The sequence below is a fragment of the Rhamphochromis longiceps genome, linkage group LG6 (assembly GCF_057381845.1).
Source record: "Rhamphochromis longiceps isolate RC_006_pf linkage group LG6, R_longiceps_female_GT1.1, whole genome shotgun sequence".
Classification (NCBI taxonomy): domain Eukaryota; kingdom Metazoa; phylum Chordata; class Actinopteri; order Cichliformes; family Cichlidae; genus Rhamphochromis; species Rhamphochromis longiceps.
This window is the reverse complement of record NC_140562.1, coordinates 42644744-42672560: the sequence shown is the minus strand read 5'-3', so window position 1 is coordinate 42672560 and position 27817 is coordinate 42644744. Positions and strand designations below refer to the sequence as shown.

General features: G+C 40.8%; 1 protein-coding gene across 4 annotated transcripts in view; it reads right to left on the bottom strand.

Annotated features, from left to right (window-relative positions):
- rptor (regulatory associated protein of MTOR, complex 1) overlaps positions 1-27817 on the bottom strand; it is a 217397-nt gene that overhangs the window by 54526 nt on the left and 135054 nt on the right. For all 4 annotated transcript variants that reach the window (XM_085410820.1, XM_085410819.1, XM_085410821.1 and 1 more), the window contains exons 11-20: positions 22801-22876; positions 19600-19701; positions 12972-13055; positions 11845-11955; positions 11268-11342; positions 10127-10192; positions 7054-7245; positions 2571-2711; positions 1684-1804; positions 857-997 (exon numbers count right to left, since the gene is read on the bottom strand). In XM_085410820.1, coding sequence (XP_085266946.1) covers positions 857-997; positions 1684-1804; positions 2571-2711; positions 7054-7245; positions 10127-10192; positions 11268-11342; positions 11845-11955; positions 12972-13055; positions 19600-19701; positions 22801-22876 — 1109 coding nt within the window. The remainder of the gene's footprint in view (positions 1-856; positions 998-1683; positions 1805-2570; positions 2712-7053; positions 7246-10126; positions 10193-11267; positions 11343-11844; positions 11956-12971; positions 13056-19599; positions 19702-22800; positions 22877-27817) is intronic.

The window sequence follows — 27817 nt, the reverse complement described above, 5'->3', positions numbered from 1 at the left end:
AACATCCAGACTGGCCAACAGCCTGTATCCACAGGCTGTGAGGCTCCTGAACTCTCTGCCCCCCTCTCACGGACAATAACCATATCCAACTTCTTAATAGCAATGAACTGGTCTGCATTGGTGCATCATATCTTTATTCTCTTCCCCCTCCTGCCCCCCCCTTTCTTAAATAGATAACTATCATATCTGATATCATATCTCACAGTACAATAATATTGAATGGGTTGCATTGTTGTATTTTGTCATGTTTCTCAGGTCTTTGTCTGAATTTCTACGAACATTATTGCTAAGGATTGTCTTATTGCATTGGAGTCACACTGGGTTAAATATGTACACTTGGGTTTTAAGGGGTATTTATTATTTTCTTCTTTTTTTGGGTTGTATGGAAGCCCCAAACGCAATTTCATTGTTCTTGACAATGACAATAAATAAATAAATAAATAAATACTAAATACTAAAATACTAACATGACACACGAGTGTCGAGTTAAGCATCGTGACAAAGATGATGTGAAAATGTTTTTTTTACACGTGAGAGCCGGGTTCGAATCAACAAGCTGAAGAACTCTGCCTGTTTGGAAACCTGGTCACGACCTCTCTGGTGGTTGTGAAACCTCTTATTAATGCACACTGAGTCACACTCAGGAATAACAAAATGCAGAAGTTAGCCTGAAGAATAACATCCAGAATCCGCAGCTGATGTAGAATGTGATATTTCTCTTTCCTTGAAATAGTTCAATTTAATAAGCTCTATAAGTCTATGTCTTAATGCAACCCTCCTAAAAATCATTCTTAAACTCGACTTTGTCTACTTCACACACATTAATTTGCCAGCACTCCCTGTCGCTCGGTCTTACCCTCTTCATTGAGGTTGAGGTTTTGCAGACTTTTGTTCAGGTTGCGGGCAGTGGTAGCAGTTCGGATGTTGGTGTAGGAGTTGACTGATCGTAAGCGAGGGATGGCCGGGCTGTCCCTCACTGGAGTCAGGTTACCAGGCTCTGAGCATGAAATGCAGAAAAGCACATTAATCAGATCACAGATTATCCCAAACAGCTCAAAATGATTAGGTTTCCCAGTCTGACCCAACTCAATCATTGTGGGAACTTCATAACCTAAAATAACAACTTAAAAAACTGTTTAAGTGGTTTCGCGTTTCTGACTAAGAACCTTTGAGAATTTTGACTCAAGTCCAAATCTAATTTCTCAGTAAACAGCTGTACACATGTTTGCCATGTACGCGACAACAGTTCTGCCTTAAGATAAGAAAAAAAAAAATAGTGATTTGCCATTTCACCTTCTCTTCGTCCTAAATCGAGCCATAAAAAATGGAAACAAGAAATTCAAATTGACTCTACATAAACTCACTCATCCCAGTCGACCCACTCTCCCTGCACACACCTGCATACAGGAGAGGTATGACTTCAGCTTTCAATCCTCTGACCGCTGCTAAATTTGATCTCTTACCACTGATACATAAATATCCTGTAAATTAAGCCCGATCTGTATCACAGGAAACATCAACCTTATTCAAATGATTATAAAAAAGTCATATTCTGGGTCAAGGGTCATTCAGATAATAACACAATGAAAATCTCAAACTAGGTTTTGTCCTACGCGTGTACAAATCCCACATGCTTAAAATCTGACACAGTGACTCTGATTAAAGGAACTGCTGATCACATACCCGCGGTGTTGGCCGGTGACGGCACGGAGTAGTTCTTCTCTTCCTCAATAAACTGGAGGGCAACAGTACAGAAGTTGCTCTCATATTGGACGACCAGGTGACTGAGTGCTACCACCAGCTCCTGCCAAATGCATATGCAAAAAAGACAGCATCAACCATGATGATCGTTCCGTTTGTTTTAGGTGTAAGGTAACAAAGGAGCTAAGTCCTCTAATTCAGATGTTTTTATTGGTTTATTTTTGGATCTTTTACCTGCCACAAAACAAAAAGCAAACGCTACAATCTTCTCTTGCTGTCTTTTCTCAAGACACATTTGTTAGCAACTCTTAAACAAACAGACTTTTTGGGTTTTTGTCTGGTTATCTTGAAATATGAAATGTTGTTTAAAAAAATTAAAATTTCTAGTTTCACAAGTAACAAAGAGCAGCCAAGTGCAGGAACTTATCAATACCCAGCAGGCCACACACAGGCCGTGGATTATTTCATGGAATTAAATCATCTCAAATGCACCAGTACACCAGTGATCTTAGTAGAAGTGTAGTTTAGGGCAGGGATAGCTCAGTAGGTAGAGTGGTGGCCCCATGATCGGAAGGTCGGGGGTTCGATTCCCCTGAACAGCTACCCTGAGGTACCCCTGAGCAAGGTACCGTCCCTACACACTGCTCCCCGGGCGCCCAGTGGCTGCCCACTGCTTCACTGAGTGAATGGGTTAAATGCAGAGAGGGATTTTCCCCATGGGGACCAATAAAGTACACTTTCTTTCGTCTTTCTAGGCCTAGTTTTATGTCCTTCTGCTGTTTTTGCACATTTTTTTAAATTCCCAATTTCTACATTTATCAGTTTGCAACTATATTTTATGCAAGTGTCTGTCTGCGTGCTGTAGCAACCTTTCGGACCACAGGGCTGCCATCGTTGATGAGCTGGGCCAGCATCATGGCCACGTTGTGGTCGATGGTGGTGGAGTGGTCCGTCCTCTCAGCAGAGTTCCCCACAAACGTCCCCAAAGCAAAGACAGCTGCACACCTCACCTGCAACAGCACAACCCACACAACACCTTGAGCTTTCTCTCCTCCTCGTTCAGTAATGATGTTAAAAGTTAAAAGCTGGCTTCGCTGTGGTTTAGTCTCCACAGTAAACGCTGCAGCTCTAGCTTTCTATTTATTTTTACCTGACAGTGATTTTGGGGTTCGGCCGTTTACCCCGAAAACCAAATATTTCCTCAGCAAACTGATACAAAAATATTTTAATGTCTTGTGGAACCAGTGGGGAAGAGTTTTAGAGGTAATTATAGTTCAATATTCTCTCACTGCACCAGTATGAAATTCAGAGATGCTGGATGCTTCGCTGACCTGTATCACTAACTCATTACTTTTTCTACGCTGCCTCATTGGATTTTTAATCTAAACCTGCTTTGCCCAAAAGGAATTTCCCATCAGGGATCGGATTCACAAACCAAACCTTATTACCACACAAGAATGAATATTTGGTTAGCTTATTTGGAGGCGATTAGATTTCAGGACACAGCTGCAGTGATGCTAAAATAAACAGATGTTACTTTGTTGCAGTTTGCTCCAATTAAAGAGGTTCAGCTCAAACAGTTCAGATGAACATTTCATAATTCACTTCAGCAAGAGCTGATTAAAATCAGAAAATCCAAGGTAATCTTTAAGACAATAGTTACAGGAAAATGCAACATGTCATATACACTCACTAGACAATTTGCCTTCAGGACCGTCTTAGCACAGATTCAATGAGGTTATGAAAACATTTCTCAGGGATTTTGTCCACAACGACTTGATAGCATCACATGGCTAAAAAATACACAGTGAGAATCTCCCGCTCCACCACATGCCAAAGTTGTGTTACCGGATCGAGATCAAGTGAATGTAGAGGATATATGAGTGCAGTGAACTCACTGTTATGGTGAGTCAATCTCAGCAGCTCAGCAGTGTCTGAAACACTAAGACCAGCCCGTCCGATACCAGCAATCATGCCACATTCAAAGTTACTTAAATCACATTTCTTTCACATTCTGACGCTCACTTCAAACTTCAGCAGGTCGTCTTCACTGTGCCTAATGCCTAAATCCATTTAGTTTCCGCCAAGTGACTGGCTGACTAAATATTTGGGTTAGCAAGCATTTCAAATGGTGTACTTAACAAAGTGAAAGGTGAGTATAGGTTATATAAGAGTTGTTGGATGTTGTCAGAAACGGAACATAAAAGATCCCGACAACAATAAAAAGCAGTCTCGTCTCACAACACAAAGGAAAATAGTCACAAATTTGAATGTCGTGCATTTCAACTGGAAATATATTTTCTGTCTGCAGCACAACTTTAGTTTAGACAAAGCAGGAAAGAAAAAAAACAATTGTATTTTCCCCCAAACCACAATCTTATTCCAAACGAACACGGCTGTTTGAAATTCCAGACCCTACCTTTAATAAATGGAAAACATTGGTTTTGTGTAAATAGACAGGAATCAGTACATATAGAATAGAATAGAATAGAATAGAATAGAATAGACTAGGCAGGAATAAATGGTTATGTTGGACGGGAGAGACCTGACAATCAAGCTGGAAATTTTGTGTTTAAGAACATGAATCAACAGATTTGAATTCATGGCTATTTCACAACTGTCACGAGACTGTGTTGAACAAGGAGATATGAGACATCATCCATTCATAAAAAAATAAATTAATTAAATAAAATTAAAACATGTGCTACTAAAGGGGTGCTTTCCTTTTAAAATGGTCTTAGATTAACTTGATAAACATTATTCTGAATGGAGGAGCAGGCGTAGGAGGAATGTTTTTCCTCAGCTCGAGTGAGCTCTGATTGAGGATTTTGTCTGCATATCTGTGTGTTTGTGGGTTGCAGAGCCATGTACGATTTTAGATGCCATCTCAGTTCTGTCCCCTCAGACTTTTGCTTAAACGTAATTAAACTCTTTGCACAGTCACTCACCTCTGTGCATCTTCACCTACTTCCAGAAGCCTCTGTGCATACACGGGCACGTGTTCCCATCTCTTCAGAGTTTTAAAAAAAATTGACTTTAATTCCTGAATTCATTTCCCCAGCTACAACCCAAAAATAAAAGTAGAATATTTTGTTGAATAATTTTATTTCACAGGGTCTTGTCCTCAAAAGAGAACTGCCTGCTTACGATGTGGCTGTGCAACGTGAGCAAAGCAACTATCAAAACACAAATAATGTTTGAATTTAACACAAGGAGAGCTTTAAAACGCAGTAACCTATCTGTGAATGCACAATTTCGCCACAGTTTGATCAGAATCAGTCAGTTGGAGCTTTCAGTGGGCTTGAACAAACCAACAGAACATGTGTGGGTCACAGATGCTGTCTGCAGACCTCAGTTTCAAGCCCACAGCCAAAGCAGCTGTCTGCGCTGGGAAGGACGCCGTTACTGAGCCAGGAACAGATGTTCCCCGTGTGGCTTGTGTGAACAGGGGGCACCGAGTGTCTTGGTGAACTTCAGGGCAAACTCAGACTCACTGTCCCTCTGGTCCACTCATGACCCAGTCAGACAGAAGCCAGCGTGGGCTGGTGTTAAAGATTGAGCGAGTGCACTGAGCAGGGCAGTCCCGCAGAAAACAAACATGCTTTAAACCTTTTCTAACAAACACACTGCATCCCTGAAGTTTTCTCAACTCCACCTGGAGGTGTGCAAAAACGCAGATGTCTAATTCAGTTTTTAAGCTGCTAGCTTCCTAGAACAAAGTCAAAAATAATAATGGTCCGGAGAATTCACAGCATGTGACTGGACCCACATCTGATGTGGACAAACTCCTGACACCATCGCTCATTTGTGACTCAGGAGGCACTGAAAATAAAGACATTTGGCCCAGTGTTTAGTAACATTTGTTACCACGCATCAGTCCAAACTGTGGAGAGCCAAATAAATACATTCATGGTCTGTTTGTGATTTTTCTATAATTTCATGTTTATTTTTATGACTTCTAAGAAGAGACAGATTTAAAAACACCGGCACAGTAAAACAACTGAACAGTTAAAATTACAGACTGTGGAATATCAATAAAAATGTCTTATTATAAATTTAAGACATTTGTCATCTTGGACATCGGAATATTTTTGAGAAGCTTCATGATGTAAGAGTTCAGAGAAAAATGTCTTTAAATGAAAGGAAGGGAAATCTTTTCATTTCCTGTCCACATTGTTTTCTTTCTTTATTATTTCTTACAAAAAACTTTGTTTTTGAGTTTTGTAATGGGAAGTCTGAAAAGTCTTTTCTTTTTTCCCTGACTGACCACTGATATTACATTTCAAAAGTAAAAAGCCCCAAACTCTTAAAATATTCTCTTTATTTAGCTGCACTCTAGACTATAGTTTTAGTTGAGATGCCTTTTTCTTATACAACTCTTCTAAGACTCGTCCAAATGAAAAACTCAAGCAGAAGTCAAAATATTCTGATGCATGCAGAGACCGATCTGCGTATTCTGCGACCTCGTGGTTCCGATGCTTTGGCAGTGGCAGATTGAGTATCTACAGGTGCTGCTGTGACAGCAGAGGGTCTGTTGGACTCCAGATGTTAGCCAGTGGTCACCAGCTAATGTTTGTCATACAGATTTTGTGTTTAAATGTCACCCAGAAACTGATCTACTGGAATGTCTTGTTTTTTTTCATCAGCACATTAAAAAACGACAACAACAAACGAGGCTTCTTGGGCTGAATCGTGTAATACGTATTTGCACACTGACCTTTTTAGTCACTAATTCAAGTGAAACAACCTGTGAAATATTCTACTGACAGCAAAAATCCCCCCAACACAAAAAACTAAATGTGAGTGAGAGCTCCTTGAGGCAGTTTGGAGGAAACACAGTTAAACAAACAGCAGCTGGTCAATCATCCTAACTGACACGAGGTTTCACTGGCTGCAGGCCATCAGTTAAACCCTGTCCAGGTTACACTGGTCCGAGCAACTAACAATATGCTTCACAATAAAGTCAGTTAATTGAGTTAATTGATCCACTCGGCACAGCCTCTGAAGAAAGGAAAACTCTTCATGTGTTGGAAAGAAGTTAAGAAATTGCTATTACTACTAACTTTCAGCACTTCCCTTGAATCCTGTGTAGGTCTCTAGCCTGCAACAACAGGTCGACAGGACTTTTACTGAAACTAGAATCAGGGCAGAAGTTTCAAGGTAACATTTCTTAGAACATGAAAATCTGTCTAAAAATCTGGTTTAATTTAAGTTGAAGAACTAAATCTGAAGGTTATGCATATTTTGGAAATTAAGCTGTGCTGCTCTTCCTTTTTCCTCAAACGAACGTCTTAATCATCTCTAAAGACTTTCTTGTATTAGACACAACGCGTGCAACACTTGACGTCTCACCTCTGGAATAGGATCTGAAAGCAGAGTGTAGAGCTTCTCGTGGGCGCTGTCGCGAACCCCACACCAACGCGCCGGGTCAAAGTTCTGCCAGATGCGTCCCAGGCAAATAGCCACCCACTGGCGGAGCAAGGGATGGGGGTCTGACAGCTGCTCCAGGCAGTTTGCTATCAGGTTGCCCTGCAGACAGGCCTCCTGGAGGGGAGAGAAGGAGCGATGCAGAATGAGTGATGAGTGCATGAGATGCACAGATGTGAAGCTTTTGGTTATAAAAGCGGGCGCACCTGCAGATGAGTATATCTGATGGATTTGAGAAAGACTGACAGAACCGTGGGAGCTGAAACAACATCACTGAATTACTCTCATTTGGATTCGTCGTGAGACGCTGGACTGTGGTGGTTAACAATAACCATCCCGCTAAATCTAATAAAATACAATATCTGCAGTCATCTCGAGCAGCGCACAGGTGTGAAGCTGGGAGCAGACTTGTAGCTCATTAGCCAGTTAATAACCACTAACCTGTAACCTCACACTGTGTGATGGACAAAAAGATGATGAGCTCTGTGGCAGCATGACTTTTTCCTTTCAACCCATTTGGGCTTTAAAAAAATCATCTGTGAACAAAAGGTAATTGGTTACCAAGTTTTCAGATGGTCCAAAGCACGAGAGGGAAGCTGGCGGCTTTATTTAAAATCATCATAAAGTTTCTTTTTGATGGATTTTTTTTGTCAGAGCACTAACAAGTGTTCTCTCTCTCGTTTCCGCTGCTGTCGCGTTTCTTCTTTTCACAGACTTTTTCAAATGCTGAACTATCATTAATAACACGACAGACTCCCTGTCGTTTCTCACACACAAACGGTCACTATCTGCTAGCCTGTCTGTGTGTAGTTCAAATGTTCAACAGTACAAGATAAAACTACCCAACCTACAGTGCACGTTCAAACCCTTCATCTCCACAAATGATTCATTGTTATAATACCCAGGACTCTGACGGCGTACTAGACTTTATTCTAAAGCACACGTGGAACATGGAAACGTGTCCGTCACTGTTTTTCACAGTTCAGTTTTAGCGACACTGTTTCTAAGCGTACTTTCTTCTCAACCTTGAAGCCTCGTGACTCTTTGCATCACAGTGCACGGCCTTTTTATCACGTATGATTCATTCCTACCACATCGATGACTCTTATATGTAAAAGTGGGACAATGCTCCTTAGCACTCTCAAACAAGCAGGATTATACGGTGGTACTAATTCATTAACTACCCCACTGGATCTGATCACAGTGTTACAATGTCCGGCAGTAGTAAGAACAGGAATTAAATATTTTGCTGCCTACAAATGGAATTAATTACAAAAGCCTGTGAAGTTACATTGGAAAGTTTTAAAAAGTATATTTATGAGTAGATTTATTCACAAGTATAATATAGTGTTGTATAATGTATATGTGGTACTGTTAGACAGGTCTTTCTTTAAAAAGACATCCAGCACTCAGAAAGGATTTAATACTAATATTGCCACTATTATTATTATTATTATTATTATTATTATTATTAGTAGTAGTAGTAGTAGTAGTAGTAGTAGTAGTAGTAGTAGTAGTAGTATTACATTACATGATTTTTAGATTAATTGAAGATTCTAAATTGCCATTAGCTCCAGGTGTTAGTGATTGTGGTCGCCCATCTGTCACTGTTAGTCATGTGATGGACTGGTTCCCCATCCAGGAAGCCCCACCCCTGCTGAGACCTGCAGGATCCAGCCTCACTGCAACCCTGAAACGGTGAGTGGTCACAGTAGAGTAAAAGGAGGACAGCAATCTTTTGGATCTAGGAAAAAAGTTGGTTGTTCATTTTTTTTGCTTGAATTTTTGGTCTGCATATTTTTTTGCTGCATAACTGCAAATAGCTGACCAACCAGCTGCCTGCATATGATGCGTTTATGGGAGTTCTGTAAATTACAAAGAAATTACAAAGAAGCCAAATATACCAAATATAACTTCAAAGTACAGTCTGACTTCTCTGTGCAGTTTAAAAGACCCGTGTGATTATGCAAAGATCTAGTAAATGTGTCACTTCTCAAGTTTTCTTGAAAATTCAACCTCTCTTACACACACGAACCGCAATAAACGAGAGGGGGAGAAAATCTTCTTTCGTCTCCAACAAATTGAGGCATCATAACAGCGCATCATTTGTCAGCAGCTACACAGCGTAACCCTCCCCACCCCTAATGTTTCTCATCGTTCTCTCGGCTCTGATGGATCCTCCCAGCTGAACCCAGAGAGCTGGAATATTAAGACACCATGGCTCGGTGACATGTTCGCAACAGCGAAACTGCAGTAATGAGCGCTGTTGTTGAAAGGAAGAGGAATAAATAATGGAGATGTGGAGCAGGCAGAGAGTCTCAGTGTAATGCTGAGGATCATCTATTATTTACACAGACCTGTGAGAGAGGTAGGCGTGCTAAGGACACAGGGATACCGGAGAAGAATGGCTGTTTCTGAGCTTGAGAGCACATACAGCTTTTATGATTTGTCACATTTATATACTGTAATGTCGAGACAGGGAGGAGTAGAGGAGAAATGAATGAGTCAAATAACATTCACAACTAGACAGAAAAATAACCACAGAGACCAGGAGCAGGAGCGAAACGGAATGATGGTGGAATATTTCTTTGTGGAATAGAGTGTCACGAAGTGCGTGCGTGCGTGTCGACTCCATGAAATGACGAGCTACATCCCTACATCGCACCCCTGGACGTTTGATTAGCGTCAGACACAAAAGGCTTCTGGGATTGAACACCGGACGCCAGCAGCAGGCCGAAGTGACACCTGCGGTGATAAAGTGTCACCGCAGAGGTGGCTGTGGGACGGAAACGGAGATTGCAGAGGTGACTGTGGGTGACAAAACTGTCACATAACCAATATCTCCCAGAAATACACAATAGACGAGAGAGTGATCTTTCAAAGTGACGGCTGGCCCCGAAAGAAGGCGCCGTTCTGTTGAGGGAAGTGAATGAATATGTTCGCCTATTTGGATTTCTAGCAAGCAAACAGACAGCGACGTGTTCAGACATCCTCCTACCTGCCCTGTGGTATAGTTGTTCACTATAACAGCTAAAATGAAGACAGCCATGGTCCGATGCTCAGCCTGAAACAGGGAAAAGGACAGAATTACGTTTTTACGTCACTTCCACTCTACGTTTCTCGTTTATCTTAAACTAATTTGTTGTGAAGCAGTAAGATAAAGTGGACCTATTATACTTTAATATGCGAGTGGAAAATCTTCATATTAAACAGGGACAAAATTTTAGACAGCAAGGTGAGCAAAATATTCAGGATTCAGACTGCTCAGATTTTTGTGCACCTGGTCGACATTAACTTTCATGGTTTCCTTTTAGAGGCCAGAGATACAGCTCCAAGCAAAGCAACTTCACTGACATTCTCCGCTTGACCGCTTCAATTTATAGGGCTTGACCAGGGTCAAGTTCAATATCAGGTTTCAAGTTAAAGAAGGATAAGAGTCATCACGTGTTCCTCTCATGCCACTACACAGAGGACTGAGTTGACTAAAGATGAAGTTTGGAGATGAGGAACAAACATTTGTCATTAAGAGCTAACTGATTAGCAGTTAGCAAATTATTTTGCCATCAAACATGGATCACGTGACTCTTTCCGGGTCACTTTGCTCTGTGTTTTTGCATATCGATATCAAAACAGTAACTTTTTAGATAACTTATAGAAAAAACACAATGAAAAACGTGTCTGATCGTTAGCGCATCGGAACCGTTTCCTAATTTTATAATTGAACTCAGTAAATAAATGTCAATTTCTATAATAACGCAATGTCATGAAAACTCTGAAAAAAGGGAAATGGCGAGAAGTCACAATAAAAAGATGAAACTAATATTATATTGATGGAATTTTCGCTTGTATTAATAACTTATTCCTAAAGACAACAGGCATATTTTTAGTGTTACTACAGACTATTATTGTTTCTTAAGAGGTGGATCCTTCATTTAGGCAGAAAATTTACTAGAGAGACTGAAGAGTTTAAACACTGTTTTCAGAACAAGAACATTAAAGGAGTGAAGTACAGCAGCTGGTTGAGAAATTACATGAAAGGAGTAACACCAGATAAAAAATAACAGAAGTCCACTTCAAGACTCCCAGCTGGAATATTTAAACAGGATTTTGCTTTCTTGATGACGATGGCGGATACTCACAGGCATGTAATTGTCAGCCAACACTGACAGGAAGTACTTGTGCCCATTGTCTTTCACCAGGTCAGCTTGACATGACTGTGGAAACAGAAAGAAGGAGAAGATGGTGGAGACTTCACAGCAGATATATTATGGGGTATGTTTGTTTCTTTCAAGCAGAGCCTCAAAACTTTGCATGAATACTGATTATAAATGTTATTATTGCAGGAGCGTACGGCCCCGAGCAGGGACTAAAATATGAAACATGGCAGAATTGAGATGTAAATCCTAGATTACTCCTAATTATTTCATCAGCGCCAGAAAGCTCTTCCAATGCCACAAGCTGCTTCTGTACTTCAGGGTTTATCATGTTTTTCGTCTGTAACATGAAACAAAGTGACGAGCAGTGAAGCTCGAGATCAAAGTCTGCGTCTGATTCAAACATCTTCAAAAAGTGTCGGAGGAGTTAAATCAGATAAATTATTGTAGGAAACAAGGAAAAAGTTAATTCAAGTAAATGAACCTTTTTCAGTCTATGAAAATAAATATAATAATATAGAATAAACTGGACTTTGAAGTGTGAGAGTGTGATTTTACGTACGCTGTCCACAGCGAGGATTTTAGCCCAGATGAAAACCAGCAGCGGCCGCAGCTCTCTGGCTGAGCTCTGAAGCAGCTTTAACACGTAGGGGAAGATCCCCACGGACAAGGCCTGAAACACAGAACAGGCAAACACGGAGCGCTGGTGTTTATAAAGCTGTATTGATGTTACCGTTATGGGTCAAGCTTTGCTGTTGAACCTGACCGTCCAAGTGTGAAGGCCGAGACGCACCTGTGGTTTACAAAAGTCAAGGCGAACACCAGAATGAAAAGTAGCCGAGCACAAGCTGGGAGCCCGAAAGACTTGTTGAAAATACAACCTGGCTTTGGACTTATTTCACCTTCCAGCTAAAAGAACGAGAGATCCTCTTTTCGAGGAGCGTGCTAACAATTTGGCTATTATACAATATCCAATTAAATAAACTATCCAACAGCAAAAACACCATACTTTGGGATTTTAATCTTAAACTTATATTGATCTGAATTACAAATGCTAAATTCTAAAAAGATTTTCACTGGAGGTTTTACAGATGCAGCAGCGTCCTGTTCATAATAAGATAATAATCTGGTGTTATACGTGTAACTAAAAAAAGCATACAGCTGATGGTTTTACATTCAGTCTTCAGATGTATCTGCTTTCTCCTCAGTGACGGGCAGCAGCACCTGACTTTAATCCACTAAAAACACTAATATCCTATTTAAAATATAAATAAATTAACAAAAAAGAAGACAAACTGCTAGCAGCATGCTAACTAGTACAGCCAGGTCCACTGCCCATTTCAAAATGCAAGAAATCTAAACAATAACCTAATATTCAGCTGTCATAGTGTTTTTAAAACCTAAAAAAATTGCATAACAGATATTTTGCACATCCTGACACAAGTCTTAGATTCTTCATTTTTTTCTGTCTTGGATACGTTTACAAAAGTGAATATTGTCGAGCTTTGCAAACCTCTAAATCAGTGAAAACAAACTCAGTTTCATATTTCCTTTTAATAGAGAGATAATGATGTAAGCTATGAGAGGCATGTGTTTAAAGGACACGTGGCGCTCCCTGCCTCCAGTGCTGAGCACAGGATGGAGGGTTGCGATTGTTATTTTTTTTAAACATTCATAGCAAAAACGCACCAGACTGACGGCCCAGGGTCCCAAATCCAGAAACCGTCCGAGCAGGTCCAGAGCACGCAGCCGGTGCACCTGACTCAGGAGGACCTGAAAGAGAGCAGAGGTCAAAGGTCGATGCTGCCGCCTCTGAACTGAGAGGAAGTCTAAGATTAAAGTAGCAGGAGGAGGAAGAACAAGAGCAGAAATGTCGTAGAGGTGCAGTAAAACAGGTGGCTCTCCCACCAGTACTGCTAACACACTGGCACCAGATTTCATGAGTGGGCGGCAGGGTGCGTCCTCTTGGCTGCCATGTTATTTGAGATCTTACTGCGATACTGGTACGGGTAAATACCTGATTGGGCTTTTTTTTCCCTGCAGAGAAATTTTGGCAGCCACTTAAGCCCCAAAGGAAAATCCCCTACCCTTTTGAATGATGTAATTGGCATTCTTTTGTTGTTAATTGGGGTTTCATTTGAATTGTTTTTTGTTTTGTTTGTTTTTTACCAAAGAGACAAAAATAACAGGAACATGCACAGATTTCTGTCCAATGAACTCATTGCCGCTGTTGTATGCTGCGATCATGCTTACTGCCGCGTGCAGTCAGCCCCACAGGCCGATTCTGAGCCAAGAAAAACCCAAAGCAGCAGAGATGCCAAACGGGATCACGATGTAACGGTTTTGGCCAAGTAGAAGTATTTTAAGGACGCAAATGTTAAGCGCTCAAATTGTATGCGTGTATGTTTGGTTGGACTAACATTATGTGCAGTGTGCCACAAAGCCTGTGTGAAGGCTGGACACTGGTCCATCCCCATGTGACCACCCTGCAGTGTGTGTGGGAGCAAGCATATGGAGGAACCCAGGAATACACACCCACACACACACACATACATTAAGAAATTTCCAGGGAATCATAATGTATTAATGACTTCCTCCGTGCCTTCGACCCGCAGGGTGTGACCACAGAAACAGATCCGGGAAAGACCGGACCAGGGATGCCTTCAACTCTGAGGAAGTGTGTGGGAACAAGGAAGTGTGTGACGCAGGCGCGTGCTCTGCAGGAAGGAAAAAAGCCACCTGGCAAAAATACTAAAGAAATCCTCCTGATCTCGGTTTAAAGGAAAAAAAAATCTCATTCCTCATCCAGTCCCCACCCCTTTCCCAATTCTCTATATATTTTTAGATGCATAGTCAGTGTAAAAATGGTCATAGCATGGTGACATCACCCACTAATTAGTGAAGTCTCATAATGAAGCCAGGAACTGAGCAATTTCCCCACCGCCATCTCTTTGGACCCGGACGCGACGAATGAGCAGTAGCTCTAACAGTGAAGTCACGGACACAACACACCCTTGACTATCCTTCCTTAATGACTGTAACAATAACCATAATTCAAAAACGAACTTAATCTTTTCTTCAATGTAACCTAAAACTACTGATTGAGCCCAATAAAGTCATCAGGGCAGTTTCCACAGAGGGCAGAGAGAAAAGAATCCAAGGGTCGTTTTCTGTACGGTGCTAGACAACTGCAAGTCTTTGCACACCCAGGAGTCGCCCCTGCCAGCAGGTTTAAGGCACTCAGAAGCTACAGCCATCTTTAACATTGTTTACAATTAGGCCATGCTTTTGAGGTGCTCAACTTTGGAACAGCCTTCCTTAATGCATCAGTTTGGCCAAATCATTAGTACTTTTTATAGGTCTATGGATGGAAGTTTGTTATTGATTATTGCAATTAATTTACCGATCTAGTATTTAGATTTGATATCTGTCCAATTAGGACTTGAAGAGCTGGATCAGGTTTAGAGATGGCACGATACCACTTTTTTATGTCCGATACCGATACCGATATCATAAATTTGGATATCTGCCGATACCGATATGAATCCGATATAGTGTTTTTTAATCAACAAAACTGTTTTTTAAATATCTTGCTGCATTTTGCAAGTCTGCAAGTTCATACTCAAGTTTAAAACAACAACTACACTAAAGCTATTCTGTTATACCTGTATACAAAAAAAATATTTCATAGTTCAGCAATACTGATCAATCTAATAAACCTACACCATCCTCACTATTCTGGTATTTTAAAGAGTACTTAGCGTAAATATTAAGAAACCTAACTAATAGGGTTCCAACTCCCAGCAACAACAAAAATAAAAAAATAAAAAATAGGGAACCACCCCTCACGCTCCACCTCATGATGCTTAATCGACGTAATCAACCTTAATTTGATGAAGTGTGAAAAAAATGCACAGAAATCAATTATTTTTCAAGAAATATTAAATAGATTCAACATCTTTCTTCAACAAAATTGCAGACTGCACAGATGGTACCTTCCCAAAGGAAAAAGTACTATAGCTTACTAGGGTGTATATATTAGACTTAATAGTCACTATATACAGTAATTGACTTCTATTCATTTTACATCAAATTAAAACTTTGGGTGTCAAATAATTATTTATTAAAAGCTCGACATTTTAAATGAGAATAAGAAAGAAAAGTATGTCTTTGTGCCCCCTTTTCCCTGTTAATGCCCTATCGGCCCCCCTGGCTAAACTTTGCTAGATCCGCCCCTGCACAGTTACCAGCGTCAGCTACGTAGAAAAAGATCCTCGAGTAGAAAGTAATATTAAATAAATTCTAACAACAGCTGATCAAGCTTAAACGTGCTGCTGTTGTTCAGCCGCTGGTTTCCTCTTTCTGGTGCAAAGTGGGCCAAAAACAAACAAGACAGACAGACTCGCGACAGAAAAGCCGATCAGCTGATCATTAAGCAGTTTCACGATTGAAGTAGCAGCCGGAGAGCGAGAGGCAGTCGCTTGTTAAGCTTAACGCAGGAATGCTTTACATTCAGAGATGGACTTACACACTTGCTTTACTTCTCTCGGGATAACTTTGTCGGAGATGAAATGCCAGGTTGCTAGCGAAGCTCCACATGCTATCCAGACCACCGACAGGTCCCGCATGCCACAGCCGCTCTATCACGTGATGCATACTGCTCCGACGTGCTAATGTTCTGAGGCAAGTTACGGCGTGTTGCAAGTTTTGTGAGGTGCTTTCGTGATATTTGGGTCATTCTTACTATTCGGTGCCATTTGAGTCCTAATGACATAATATGGTATATTTAGTGTAAAACTTGTCTAATGCTTATTTCTAAACCATTTTCTTGTATGTTTAACCCCCCTCTACCATAGAACACATTGATATATACACAGGATAAATACATTAAAAGTAAATTACTTTTATTTTAGCACAAGTCACTAAAGTACTATGTCCCCAGTCATGCTTGCTCGACTTCAGTTACAAATATAACTTAAAAAAAAAAAAAAATCTAAATTTTTCATCATTTCTGGATTGGCTTATTTCTAATGTTCCTCATCAAATGTTCCTTTTTATTATTAATGCATGTTTAATACTTAAAATCTTTAAAAAATGTTGTGTCCCTGAATCAACTGTCACCCCTGTTACTCTGATAAGAATTCCATAGAACACATCACCTGATTATTCTTTTAGTCACATGACACTCCCGGATGTAACATATTTTGGAGGGAAAACTTTCAAGAAGAAGACGAGTAAGTACCACTCTTTAATCAACCCTTTTTTCAATGTTTTAGCAAGATTTTGTGGCAAAGCATAACACGTCCAACCTGTTACGCTTATTAATAGTGGAAACAATTTTTTTTGGTAATTTTTATAATATGGCTAATAAACATGTTAAAAATGGTTCTTAGTGGTCACCATGTACTAGCTTGTTGTTCATCATACTAGTAGTAATGGCTAAGTTTAGCATAAAATCTCCCCCCTGTTACCGTCACCCCTGTTATTGCTATGCACTGTAACATGAAATTTCCTTGCAGATTTTAAAAAGGGACATTGTAGCTTTTAGAAAATGTAAATATTACTATAACTGTGTATTCAAAACAGTTATTAATAGAAAATTGAATGTCCTGTAACAGGGTGGACATTTGGCACGTCATGGGTAAAGACTTTGATTTTAAAAAATATTATAATATAATATCCTTAGCTGGACCAATACATTTTTCTTATAGGTTGAAAATCCCTCTTTTAGATGAAATGTTAAAATAATTCAAAATTTTGTATTTTTTGATGAAGAGTGATCACACTGAAATGGCACCGAATAGTAGGAATGACTCATTTAATGGATCGGATTACATTTTTTATTTTTCTCCGATATCCGATCCAGTAATTTAGGTCAGTATCGGACCGATACCGATACGTAATATCAGATCGGTCCATCTCTAATCAGGTTACAATGGAACAATTCAGTTTAGCTTGCTTCGTCAGGACTCCAGTTGCTAAGAGGATAGCTAACATAGTATGCAGGAAGCTAACAGCAAGGGTTCAATAGTTAGGAGGTACTTTCCACCTGAAATACTTTCAGCCATGAGGTTTTCCCCCTTTGTTCTCACTCTGGTTATGTTCAGTGTAAAAGTTGGTGGAAACTCTTTGTCACACTTAAAATAACATATTATGTTGAGGTCAACTCAGTCAAATTAACATTATGTTGTTTTAGCTCCACTCAGTGTGTGAGGGGTTGCACTCACAGCGAGACCAACAGTAGGGAAAGGAGAAACAAGCGTAACTAGAAACAGCAGCAGCAAACAATCAAGTACGTTCAGATCATTTATCTGATAGCTGATGTTACGTTACGGAAAAACAAGGTGGTCCGAATCTCTTCCTCACCGTGAGGAATACAGCTTTGTGATTTAACAGGAGATTAATGTCGTCAGACACCGCGGGCGTTGTATCGGAAGTGAAAAAAGTTGGAAAGGAATTTATAGAGTGCTACACAAATAAAATTGTTATTATGATTCCACACAGCCCTAATCATAAGCTCATTTTATGCAAATAAATATCTGAGCAATTCTCTAAACATGCACACACATTAAAGTGCGTGTGCATGTTTACTGGAGCGGCTCATGTGTGCAACAACATGCTTCCCATCCCCTTCGGTGCAGTGAGTAAGCGCTTCCTCTCATGACGCTGTATGTATGAACGTCGACGCACGTTGCGTCACGTTATGATGCACCTGCAGGTATGAATCACTTGGGTGATACATAGAGAAGAAGATTAAAAAAAACAACAACACGTGTTTGAGTGTGTTGTTGTTACTATAGCGTCACAACTTGGAAACATTGTAACTCCAATAATCCGTCCAGGATGAAGGACTGCTTCCTGGGCTCTGTTGTTCTCCCTTTGCTCATTTCATTAAAGAGCGTTATTGATGGTTTCCTGCCCGTTGCTCATCTTTTTTGTCACTCTTTGCACTTTTCAAATTGAGTCAGATTATATTTTGGCCTTTGACTGTAAATCCTGTAAGAATTCACCCGACTCTTTAGCTTCATTCTTATGCAACTGCATACTTAAATAGGTAGAAAACCTGTTTATGTGCCCATCAATTACATCACGGAGCAGGAAGTAGCCCTCACACTAGATGACATTGCCCTTATGGTGTACAGCTGCAATATGTTGTGTAATCTCAAAGGCTGCTGCTCCTTTCCTCTTATATCCACATCAACAACACACACACACGCTGTACCCGGTGCTCGCCGATCAGTCTGCCTTTTCCTCAGCTTTTAACGGCTCCCGACAGAACTGCTGTATGGACGTGCTGCTGCTGGGAGCGCGCTGAGTCAGCAGAAAATTACCATTCAACACGGACAGCTACTATGCTGTGATATAGCACTACTATGTACTGTGATATAATACAACTGTACAACCCCGCGGGGTGATGGTGGTGGTGGAGGTGGGAAGAGGAAAATGAAGCATATGACCGCAGTTACTCAGCAGCTGATGCACTCTACGAGGACGTGCCCAGATTTCACTCTTGGACCTTTCACTCTCTCCAGAGTGTGGTGGTTTACACGTTTGCCTAACAAGATCCCGGGTTTGATCCTGGGAGGAGACACTGATGCCTCGTTGGATTGTGCCAATCAAAAACTCGGCGCTACCCGCTGTAGCGACCCCTCGTGAAATAAGAGAGGAGCTGCAAGCCGCTTCTACAAAGTTCAGCGCTACAGAAAACACAACATTCATGTCGCAGGTTTTCTTGCAGGCTTGTAAAAAAATAATAATTGGTCTGAAAATAATGAGCTCAATTTGCAAGAGGGACGACCTGAAGGTAGGAGTATGTTGTGTAATAAATTAAAAGAGACCTGTTAGCACTGTGACATTTGCAAAACAAAGACTCATACTGATACAGAATTATTATTGCATGTTGAAAGTATAATTGCATTTCATTTCATTTTCTTGTCTTTTTCAAGCATTTTTATCTTCATCTTTTACTTTAGTGTCTCTCTTTTGGTTTGCGATCTCCGTTCCACGTTTTGCATATGAAAGCTGGATTTTTATATCCTTTCCTATAGTTTTCTCGTTATATTTGACTGGTTTATCTGCAATGGCGAGGTGGAGAAAATTAGCGTCTTGCTTTTATGAATTATTATCTACATTTAAATGGAAATGTGGGCACAGAAAGCAGCGCCTCCTTAGCTCGCTTAGTTATTTCAGTGGCCCGAGTTCAGTTCTGTCCCCGGCCATTTGTTAGACATTTTACCCCACCCCCCGTTTGTCCTCAGCAGTTCCAGTCTCATAAAGCTGTGGGTGTGTGTCGAGGTGTGTGTGTGTGCGTCTGTACCTGCAGTACAATTGGGAGCTGCTCAGGTGGGTTTCTGTTCTCTACGCCCATCGTCAACCACACCTGAAAAGCTGTCAGCTGCTCTGCGAAGAAAGGACTGTGCTGTGGACACAAGAAGCAATGAAATATTTATCACCATTTCAAATCATTTATTCTGCTTCAGCTTTCTCTCTCTTTCAAATGGACACACACACACACACACGCTCATAATGAGGTAGTCCTGCAGTTACAAGCCCATCATTTCATAAAAACATGAACATAATGAGCTCAGGAGTGACACCGCACTGCAGTAACAACATAAATCCTGATCTGTCATGATCACCTTCCCCTCTCCTCTCTCTGCTGTCATGGCACATTGTCTGATTGATTGGCTGCTGGCCGCAGAGTTTTCGATCACGCAGAGTGTTTGAATTGCGACAGCCTCGTGTAGACCGCTGATGGATGTCGGGAGGGGAAAATATCAGCGCTTCGCTGTTGGATGGTTACATTAATTTGAGCATAATCAAAGCTTAATAACCCTACACACTCAGATACTGACACAATTGTGAAAAGTAGCGCTGCTTACTTAAAGATGACACCTGTGATGTTACTAAAGTAACTACTTTTTTTCATTTGTTACTGTTGAGACTTTTGACAGACACAGCCATACAGTACTGTGTGTAACAAATGTGTGATACTGTATACCAATGAGCGAATGTGGGTGAAGCTGTCAAAATTAATTAAAAATTAACGTCACAGGCATGTAGTTAAATAACTAGCTGGGTTGTTGCAAGACAAGAAATACGACAAAATGCTGGCTCATCAAATCCCAATAAATTCATACACAACATCATTTTGTCCTGAATTTGGTCTCTGCTTCCTGCTTTGGACCAACATCTTTACACTGACATAAACTTATTACATTTTTAAAAACTGAACACTGATTTTAAATGTGTTGCCTTGATAAAGTAGTTACTGTGATGAATGACACAATTTTCCTTTTTTAGCTGCAAATTACATAAAAGATATTTTAGAAAGATTTATAAAATGCCATGAAATATCAAAAATACATAAAGAAATAAAGTTATTACATAAAGTAACAAAGATGTGGGGCACGAGTGGCATTTTTGGTTCCATATGAAATAAAATATGACTGTTGGGGTGTTTTACAGGTGCTAGAGAGGAGTTAATTAACATGAGCAGAGACTCAATCTACCATAAATAACATTCTCCTTTTTTTTTCTTTACTCAGCTGTGACAAAGCCCAACAAAGAGAGCTAAAGGAGTCAAAGCACATCAGAGAGGAATTAAAGGCTCCTGAAAGACGGAGCAGGCAGATCTGCTTTAGGAGTCCTCAGAGGCTCAATTATAGTGTTGGTAAGTGTTTTTAGCCCAAGTGCAAGAGAAAGTAGGAGGAGGAGTGAGTGTGGAAAACTGCTCCTGGGGGAGCGATGCTCACCTCCCAGGGCCAGGTGGAGAGAAGGTGGAGTTCCCATATAAGAGCCCTAACATGGGAAAAAACCGTTGGTCGGCTCATTCTTGTTCCCACAGCATTATAAGCAATGATGCTGCAGGATTTTTTACTTTTATGTAAAAGACTGTTATTAATTATAACAATACTAAAAACAGTGTCCTTTCCAGAAGCTCCAGCTGCTAACTTACTGGATGAGCTCCTTAATTTGCAACTATCAGGCAAAGCTGTAATGTCTCGGATCTATAACAAACTGTGCAGTGTAACCCCAGCCCGCGTTGTGGGCCTCAAGCCCACATGAGAGAAGGAGTTGGGTATATCTATGTCAGATGACGTCTGGGACCTTTCTCTGGTAAACTCTACATCACTCTGCGCCCGTCATTCCCTGTTACAATTCAAAGTAGTCCACAGGGCCCACTTATCTAAATCCAAACTAGCTAAGCTTGATCCCACTTTAGACCCTCGCTGTAACAGGTGCGGGTCTGATGATGCCAATCTAACCCACATGTTTTGGACCCGCTCTGCCCTGGCAAATTTTTGGGAGGTGGTTTCCTGCACTTTGAACAAGGCTACTGGCCTGAAACTAGCTGTCAACCCCTACTTGCTCTCTTTGGTACAGCGGGAGAGGATGATAAGTACATTCACGGAGCAAAGCGCAGGGTGCTGTCCTTTGGTTCCCTCTTGGCTAGAAGTGCCATTTTGATGAGGTGGAAAGCTGCTGCCCCGCCCTACTATGGTCGGTGGCTTGCTGATCTCATGTCGTGTCTCAGTCTGGAAAAGATCCACTGCTCCATCCAGAACCAAAAGGGCACATTTGATAAAATTTGGGGTCTCTTTCTGGAAAACTAAACTTCAACTCAATGGATGTTCCAGCTGACTAATGGATCTTCTCCTAAACCCAACCAAGTAGTTTTGTCACATGAGCCTAACAAAGACATTTTGTTGCCAGAACCTAATCAAATCACTTTGTTGTTTAAACCGAAGTAATTTTGTTTCATAGTCCTGACAAATTCAGTTGTTTAAACCTTCTAAAACACGTTTGTTCCTTTAACCTAACCAAGTAGCTCTGCTGCCAAAACCCAATAAAAGACTTTAGTTGCTTAAACCAATCAAAGCTACAAGATCACAACAATGAAACTGGCCACCTGCAAAGGCCCTGAAAAACATCACTTATGATGTTGTAGGGAAAATACACCAAGACAGTGTTACAGATACGCTGTTGACTCACACAGATACAAAAAATAAAACAAAAAAAGTGTTACGATGACCCATATTTGTTAAGTCATCATCAGCTCAATCAGCTTTTTTGAAGAGCGCTTCCATTACACTCAGCATCTCCATCACGGCCCCCTGCCTCGTCAGTAAATATAACAATAAACAGTCGAGCGGCTGAAAGTGCAGGGCCAGTGCTTTCTGAAACTATTTTTTTATTTGACGCTCATACTTGAGTTATTAGACTTGACATTTTACAATGTAATCCGCCGGGGATGAGTGTGTGCGAGTGTGCTTGAGAGATTAATAGAGATGCTGTATATGCGGGTGGTGGCGAACTTGCAGTGCAAACAAGAATAGTTTGTTGTTTACAGGTGTCAGTGCTGGACACATTCAAGATGAAAGACATCCATCAATGCTAGAGGTCCCCTAGCCTCCAAGCTTCATGCATTTAATGCCAAAAAACACAACAACATGATGCATCAGAGGCATCAGTGGCTCTGTGCTTATTTGTCTCTCACACACACACACACACTTACTCTGAAGGCGGTGCCCTCCTCGATGATGGTGGGCAGCTGAGAGAGGCATATGTCCACGGCCAGGTCCCACGCTTGCCTGTAGAGAGGAAACACACACACACCGCATGTAAGTGACATCATATGTCATGAGGAAGATCCTTAAATAAAACTTATTTTCAGGACTTTCCAGGAAGAATAACAAAAAATAAATAAATGAATAAATAAAAAAAAAAACTGCCAATCACACTTGGTAGTGTGGGATGGCCAAAGGAAGATCGCATTAAACTGTGGCACCGTTTGCTACCTTTACGAGTTAGAAGCTGCATATATCAAACAGCTAAGACTCAAAATTCTTTCCATACCAGGCATGAACTGAGACCCTGAATCCAAGAATTTAGATCCAGTGATATTTTCTAAAGAACAATGTGTGCTAGCGATGTATTACAGGGTAAGGACTCTGTGACACTTCACCTTATATCCTATATACCAGAACTCCATATGAGTCCAGGCCAACTGTCGTAATACCTTCATACGATGTTGTCCACAGTGACCCTGGTAACAAACAGACTAATTTTATCCATATAATTTCCAGAGTCTTGGAAAATAATTTGTATGTATCCTTCACCTTAATGCAGGAGCAACAGTAAATTTGGTGCGGTGGTATTTTTGTGGTGGTTCTCCAGTCTTGGTGACTGTACGCTACACATGTTTTAAACCATAAGCAACATGGCTCATTTCACACAACTCATTATTATCGGGCTTCAGGACACTGTGTAAACTGGAAACGCCCCCAAAAACAAACCATGGATGTTCAGAGTGGCGGCCAATTTCCAAAAATTTCCAAAATAGTTCTTTACATAACAGAAATAGTCTTGATGTCGATTCTCTGGCCTTTAATTTATTCCATTTTTAACCAAAATACATGTAAATATTAGGGGTGCAACGATACACAAAATTCACGGTTCGGTTCGGTTCGATACTTTGGTGTCACGGTTCGATATTTTTTCGATTAAAAAAAGTTCATGCCTTTTTAATTTGTCATTTATTAAAATTATAAATATATATTTTAACTCAAAAGTACAGTTTTTAAATTTAACGCTAACCCTTGTGCGTGTTTTTTATTTTGACAGCGAATGCGCACCTGCGGACCACTTATGTGCAGCCCTGGTTATTTAGCTCGTCATATTGCAGCCACAGAAATTATTTTGTCCATGAAACCATAAAGCTGCACTTTCTTTTTGCCTTATAGTCTGATTTGTCATAACTTCTCCGTTTTGTGGTAAGCTTTTCTTTGGCTGTCACTTCTTCACCCTGACCCGTCTTATTTGGCTCAGCAGAACTAAAATATATATCCTGCTGCTTTTACACGCGCACTCACATAAGCTCAGCGATTCTCTGCGCAATCAACCTCTCACATGTTTAAGCTGCGGGAGATTTCACTTGTCATGTTTGCATAGTAAGCTAACGATTAATAAGACGATGTCAGAGGAATTGGTGCACAAATTATCATCACTCACAGATCAGTGCTGTCGCTCTCTATACACAGTTCGCACGATTGCAAAGTGAAAGCAAAAAACAAGCGCAAATTCAAACGCGATTTCAATATGTCACATATTGGCAGTGGCTCACCGATGCCAATGACATAATAACCCAGCTACATTTCCGAAAGAATGCAAAAGCATTGACATATATTTTTCCTTCCTACAATAGGCCGACGGGCAGGACAGAGATAGATTTTGGTAGCCCGACTGGAAAAATCGCTAGCCCCGGGACGTCGGGCTAGCGATATTGCGAGCCCTGTATCTGATTGAGGAATCACTCATCTTTGGAAAAGAGAGTTTATTACAGAGAAATGTCTCTTTCCAAAATAAAAGTTATACTATCCACTTCTTCTGGGCTATATTCTCAGCAGCATAAGGAGAATCATGTGCTAACGGCTGTCTAAATGACTCGGCTAAAGTTAGTAGCATGCTTGCTTTTTTTTGTCTGCTTCCACTTGTCTTTGCACTAGGATGATGTCGGTGTAAATGTGCAGTCATATTCGTTGTGTTCCCGCTAGTGCTTTCAGGTTAATCTCGTTGAAATGACCTTAACGCCACAACACGGCAAATCTCCGTTAACGAGCTACCGCCGATCGCCCCGTGCATGGGGCTAGACATTAACGAGCTAACTGCGCTAACACACTAGTTCCCACCCATGTAATTGAGCATTGCGTGGCACATCCAACATACTGTTTTACTTTAGTCCATGACTGGCTTACCTTCAGGGTCATACGTCACATGAAAACCAAAATAATTCCAAACGCCAGATCTGAATGAGAGTGGGGGAGGTGCCCTGCGCTCTTCCTTCTGACAATGCTGTCTGTGTTGAGCGCTCAGTGAATCTGCGTTGGACTACTCCGCCTAGGCTGCACTGTCGAGCCTAGGCGGAGTAGTCGAACGCAGATTCACTGAGCGCTCAACACAGACAGCATCGTCAGAAGGAAAGTTGATAAAATAAATTACAAATTTTGTATTGTTCGATACATATGCATACCGAACCGAAAGCACCGTATTGAACGGTTCAATATCGATACGAATATCGTTGCACCCCTAGTAAATATTACATTTTATTGCTAAAGACTTGGCAGGGATTTCACTATTTACTGTTTTTTAACCTCTTGGTATTCTCCAGATTAACCTGAGTCTTGTCAAGGGTTGGAGGTAAGCTTAGGGCTGGGTTTTGTTTTAGCACCATCCTCAAAAGGTAAACTCTCAGATCTACTGATTCTCATGTAGCCCCAAGCAGAATCAACAAAAGCAGGTCATAAACCAGACCTGGGCCATTTTTTCCATCCTGCCACTAACACTCATTTTGCTCAGCTCACGTTTTCTCCCTCGCACTCCTCATCATGCACACGGGCTTCTTTAAATTCGCAGCCTGAGGTCCTGAGGAGGGCAGTGAGGAGCCTTTAATCCCGTTGGAAACACAAGCTCTCCTCTCATGGCCATCATTTCTAATTCATGGGGTTATGCAACTCACATCAAACCTTATCACAGCTTCTCTTTTCTCTCTTTCTGCCCGTCTCTCTTCTCCCTTCACTTTCCAGCTCCTTATTGCAGACAATTGAACTCTGGGCCTCGATGGGGCTTTTTCCCCTCAGTTAACAGGAGGCGGGGGTTGAGTCATGTTCCCAGTCGATACGCAGCAACGTAATGTGATGCTGAACCACTGATGCTGAGTTCACTCTGTCTGAGACTCCTGCTTTAATGGCCTTTCCCATTATCTCAATGTGATATAATAGAGTTGCACTCTTGGTCAACAGCACATTGTTAAAGACATAATGGACCCACTGATGAATGTGTAACATGCAAACATGCAATACAGCATGTAGAAAGCATTTGTGGCTATTCCAGCTTCTGTCAGCTGCTGCAAAAACAGAAGCGTATATCTATTCAGGAGCCGGTGTAGTCGCCTTCCAGTGAAAATATTACCCGTGCAAACACACACTACTGCTCTATTAAGAACAGATGCTGCTCGTTTTACAGTGTTGGTGCCATATGAGGCCTAATTTTTGACGTACTAGCCCTGATTATATTCATGCACTGTTTCAACTAAGACTTCTGTTTACATGAATATCTTACATTGCAGTTAGCAAACAAATGATTCCTCTAGATGCACAAGTCAGAGTGCTGTATTGTGTTATTTTGTTTTTATCCAACTCATTTTTAAAGACAAACGTGGAACAACACCTTGCTAACCAACCCAATCGGGTTTAATCCTCGTGCTTATTTAGACGCTACGCTGAAGTTGCTACAGTAGCTTTAGACTAGCTGGGCAACTTATTTCTAGAAGTGTGATGAGGCTGGCTTAAAAAGTGAGCCAGCCTCCATAGACACACATATGAAGTTGTCGAAGTTTAAAGCAATAAAACATTATGCACTCCACACTGTATATAAATGCCACTTGTTTTGCACATATTCAACTCTGTATATTTTATATATTTTATTATTATTATTATTATTTTTACTATTTAATTTGTAAAAATGTGTATACACACACACACACACACAGACACACACACACACACACACACACGTAGGAAAATATTTAGTATACACATCCAGAAATGCATACACTATTATATATTGTACATATATTTATTAGTTTCAGGTTGGCCATTCTTGTATTTTGCTCGTTTGTGTTGTTGTGTTTGCACATCTCTGTTGCTTGTGGGGCTCGCACACAAGAATTTCACTCGCATGTGCTGTGCCAGTGTGCCTGCACATGTGATGTGACAATAAAAGTGATTTGATTTTGATTTGATAAAAAGCCTTTTTATAGTCTGATACAAAGAAAAGGTTTGGTCTCAGTGGGCAGCTTATCCCCTTTTTTAATAACTCATATCCAGCCTTGACTGACAGTCGTCCTGACATAAGGAGTCGACCGGTGTCGGCTGGGCCTCATCGTCGCTCATCACTGAATTAGACCTCTGCTCTGTTTTGTGCTGCTGATGCTTTTTGGAGCATTTTTAATTGAATTACTTCTACTGACCACCAAAGCAGGTTGTGCAGACTAACATGTAATATGAAGTCATGTGAAGGGAGGGACAAAAACCACACTGGAGATGTGATATCACAGGCACAGGCCAGTGCAACAACAGAGGAGGGAATGAGCTTACTTTAGTTAGCCATAAAGTGAGTAGATGGTGTGCAGCTACTGAAGAAAGAAGATTCAACAAACTAGAAAGTGAGTCAGTGACCTTCATTATACCCGAGTTGGACTGTTTGCAGTATTATAGTATGTGTATCCTTAACACTTTCAATTTCATGCTTATCATCAACACTGGCACTCCTATGACTCCATCTAGATTCAGTGCAAACTGCAATTTTTTCAGGGTCACATCATACTGTGACTGCACTGCTGCTAAGAAGTTCCCCACTTAGTGGAAACCGCTTCTTTCTCCACTGTAACTTAAAACTATATATTACTTGTAGTGCTGTTACTTAATGTAATGATCCGTTTGCCATACAGCAACTTTAAAACTCGTTTTAAAATG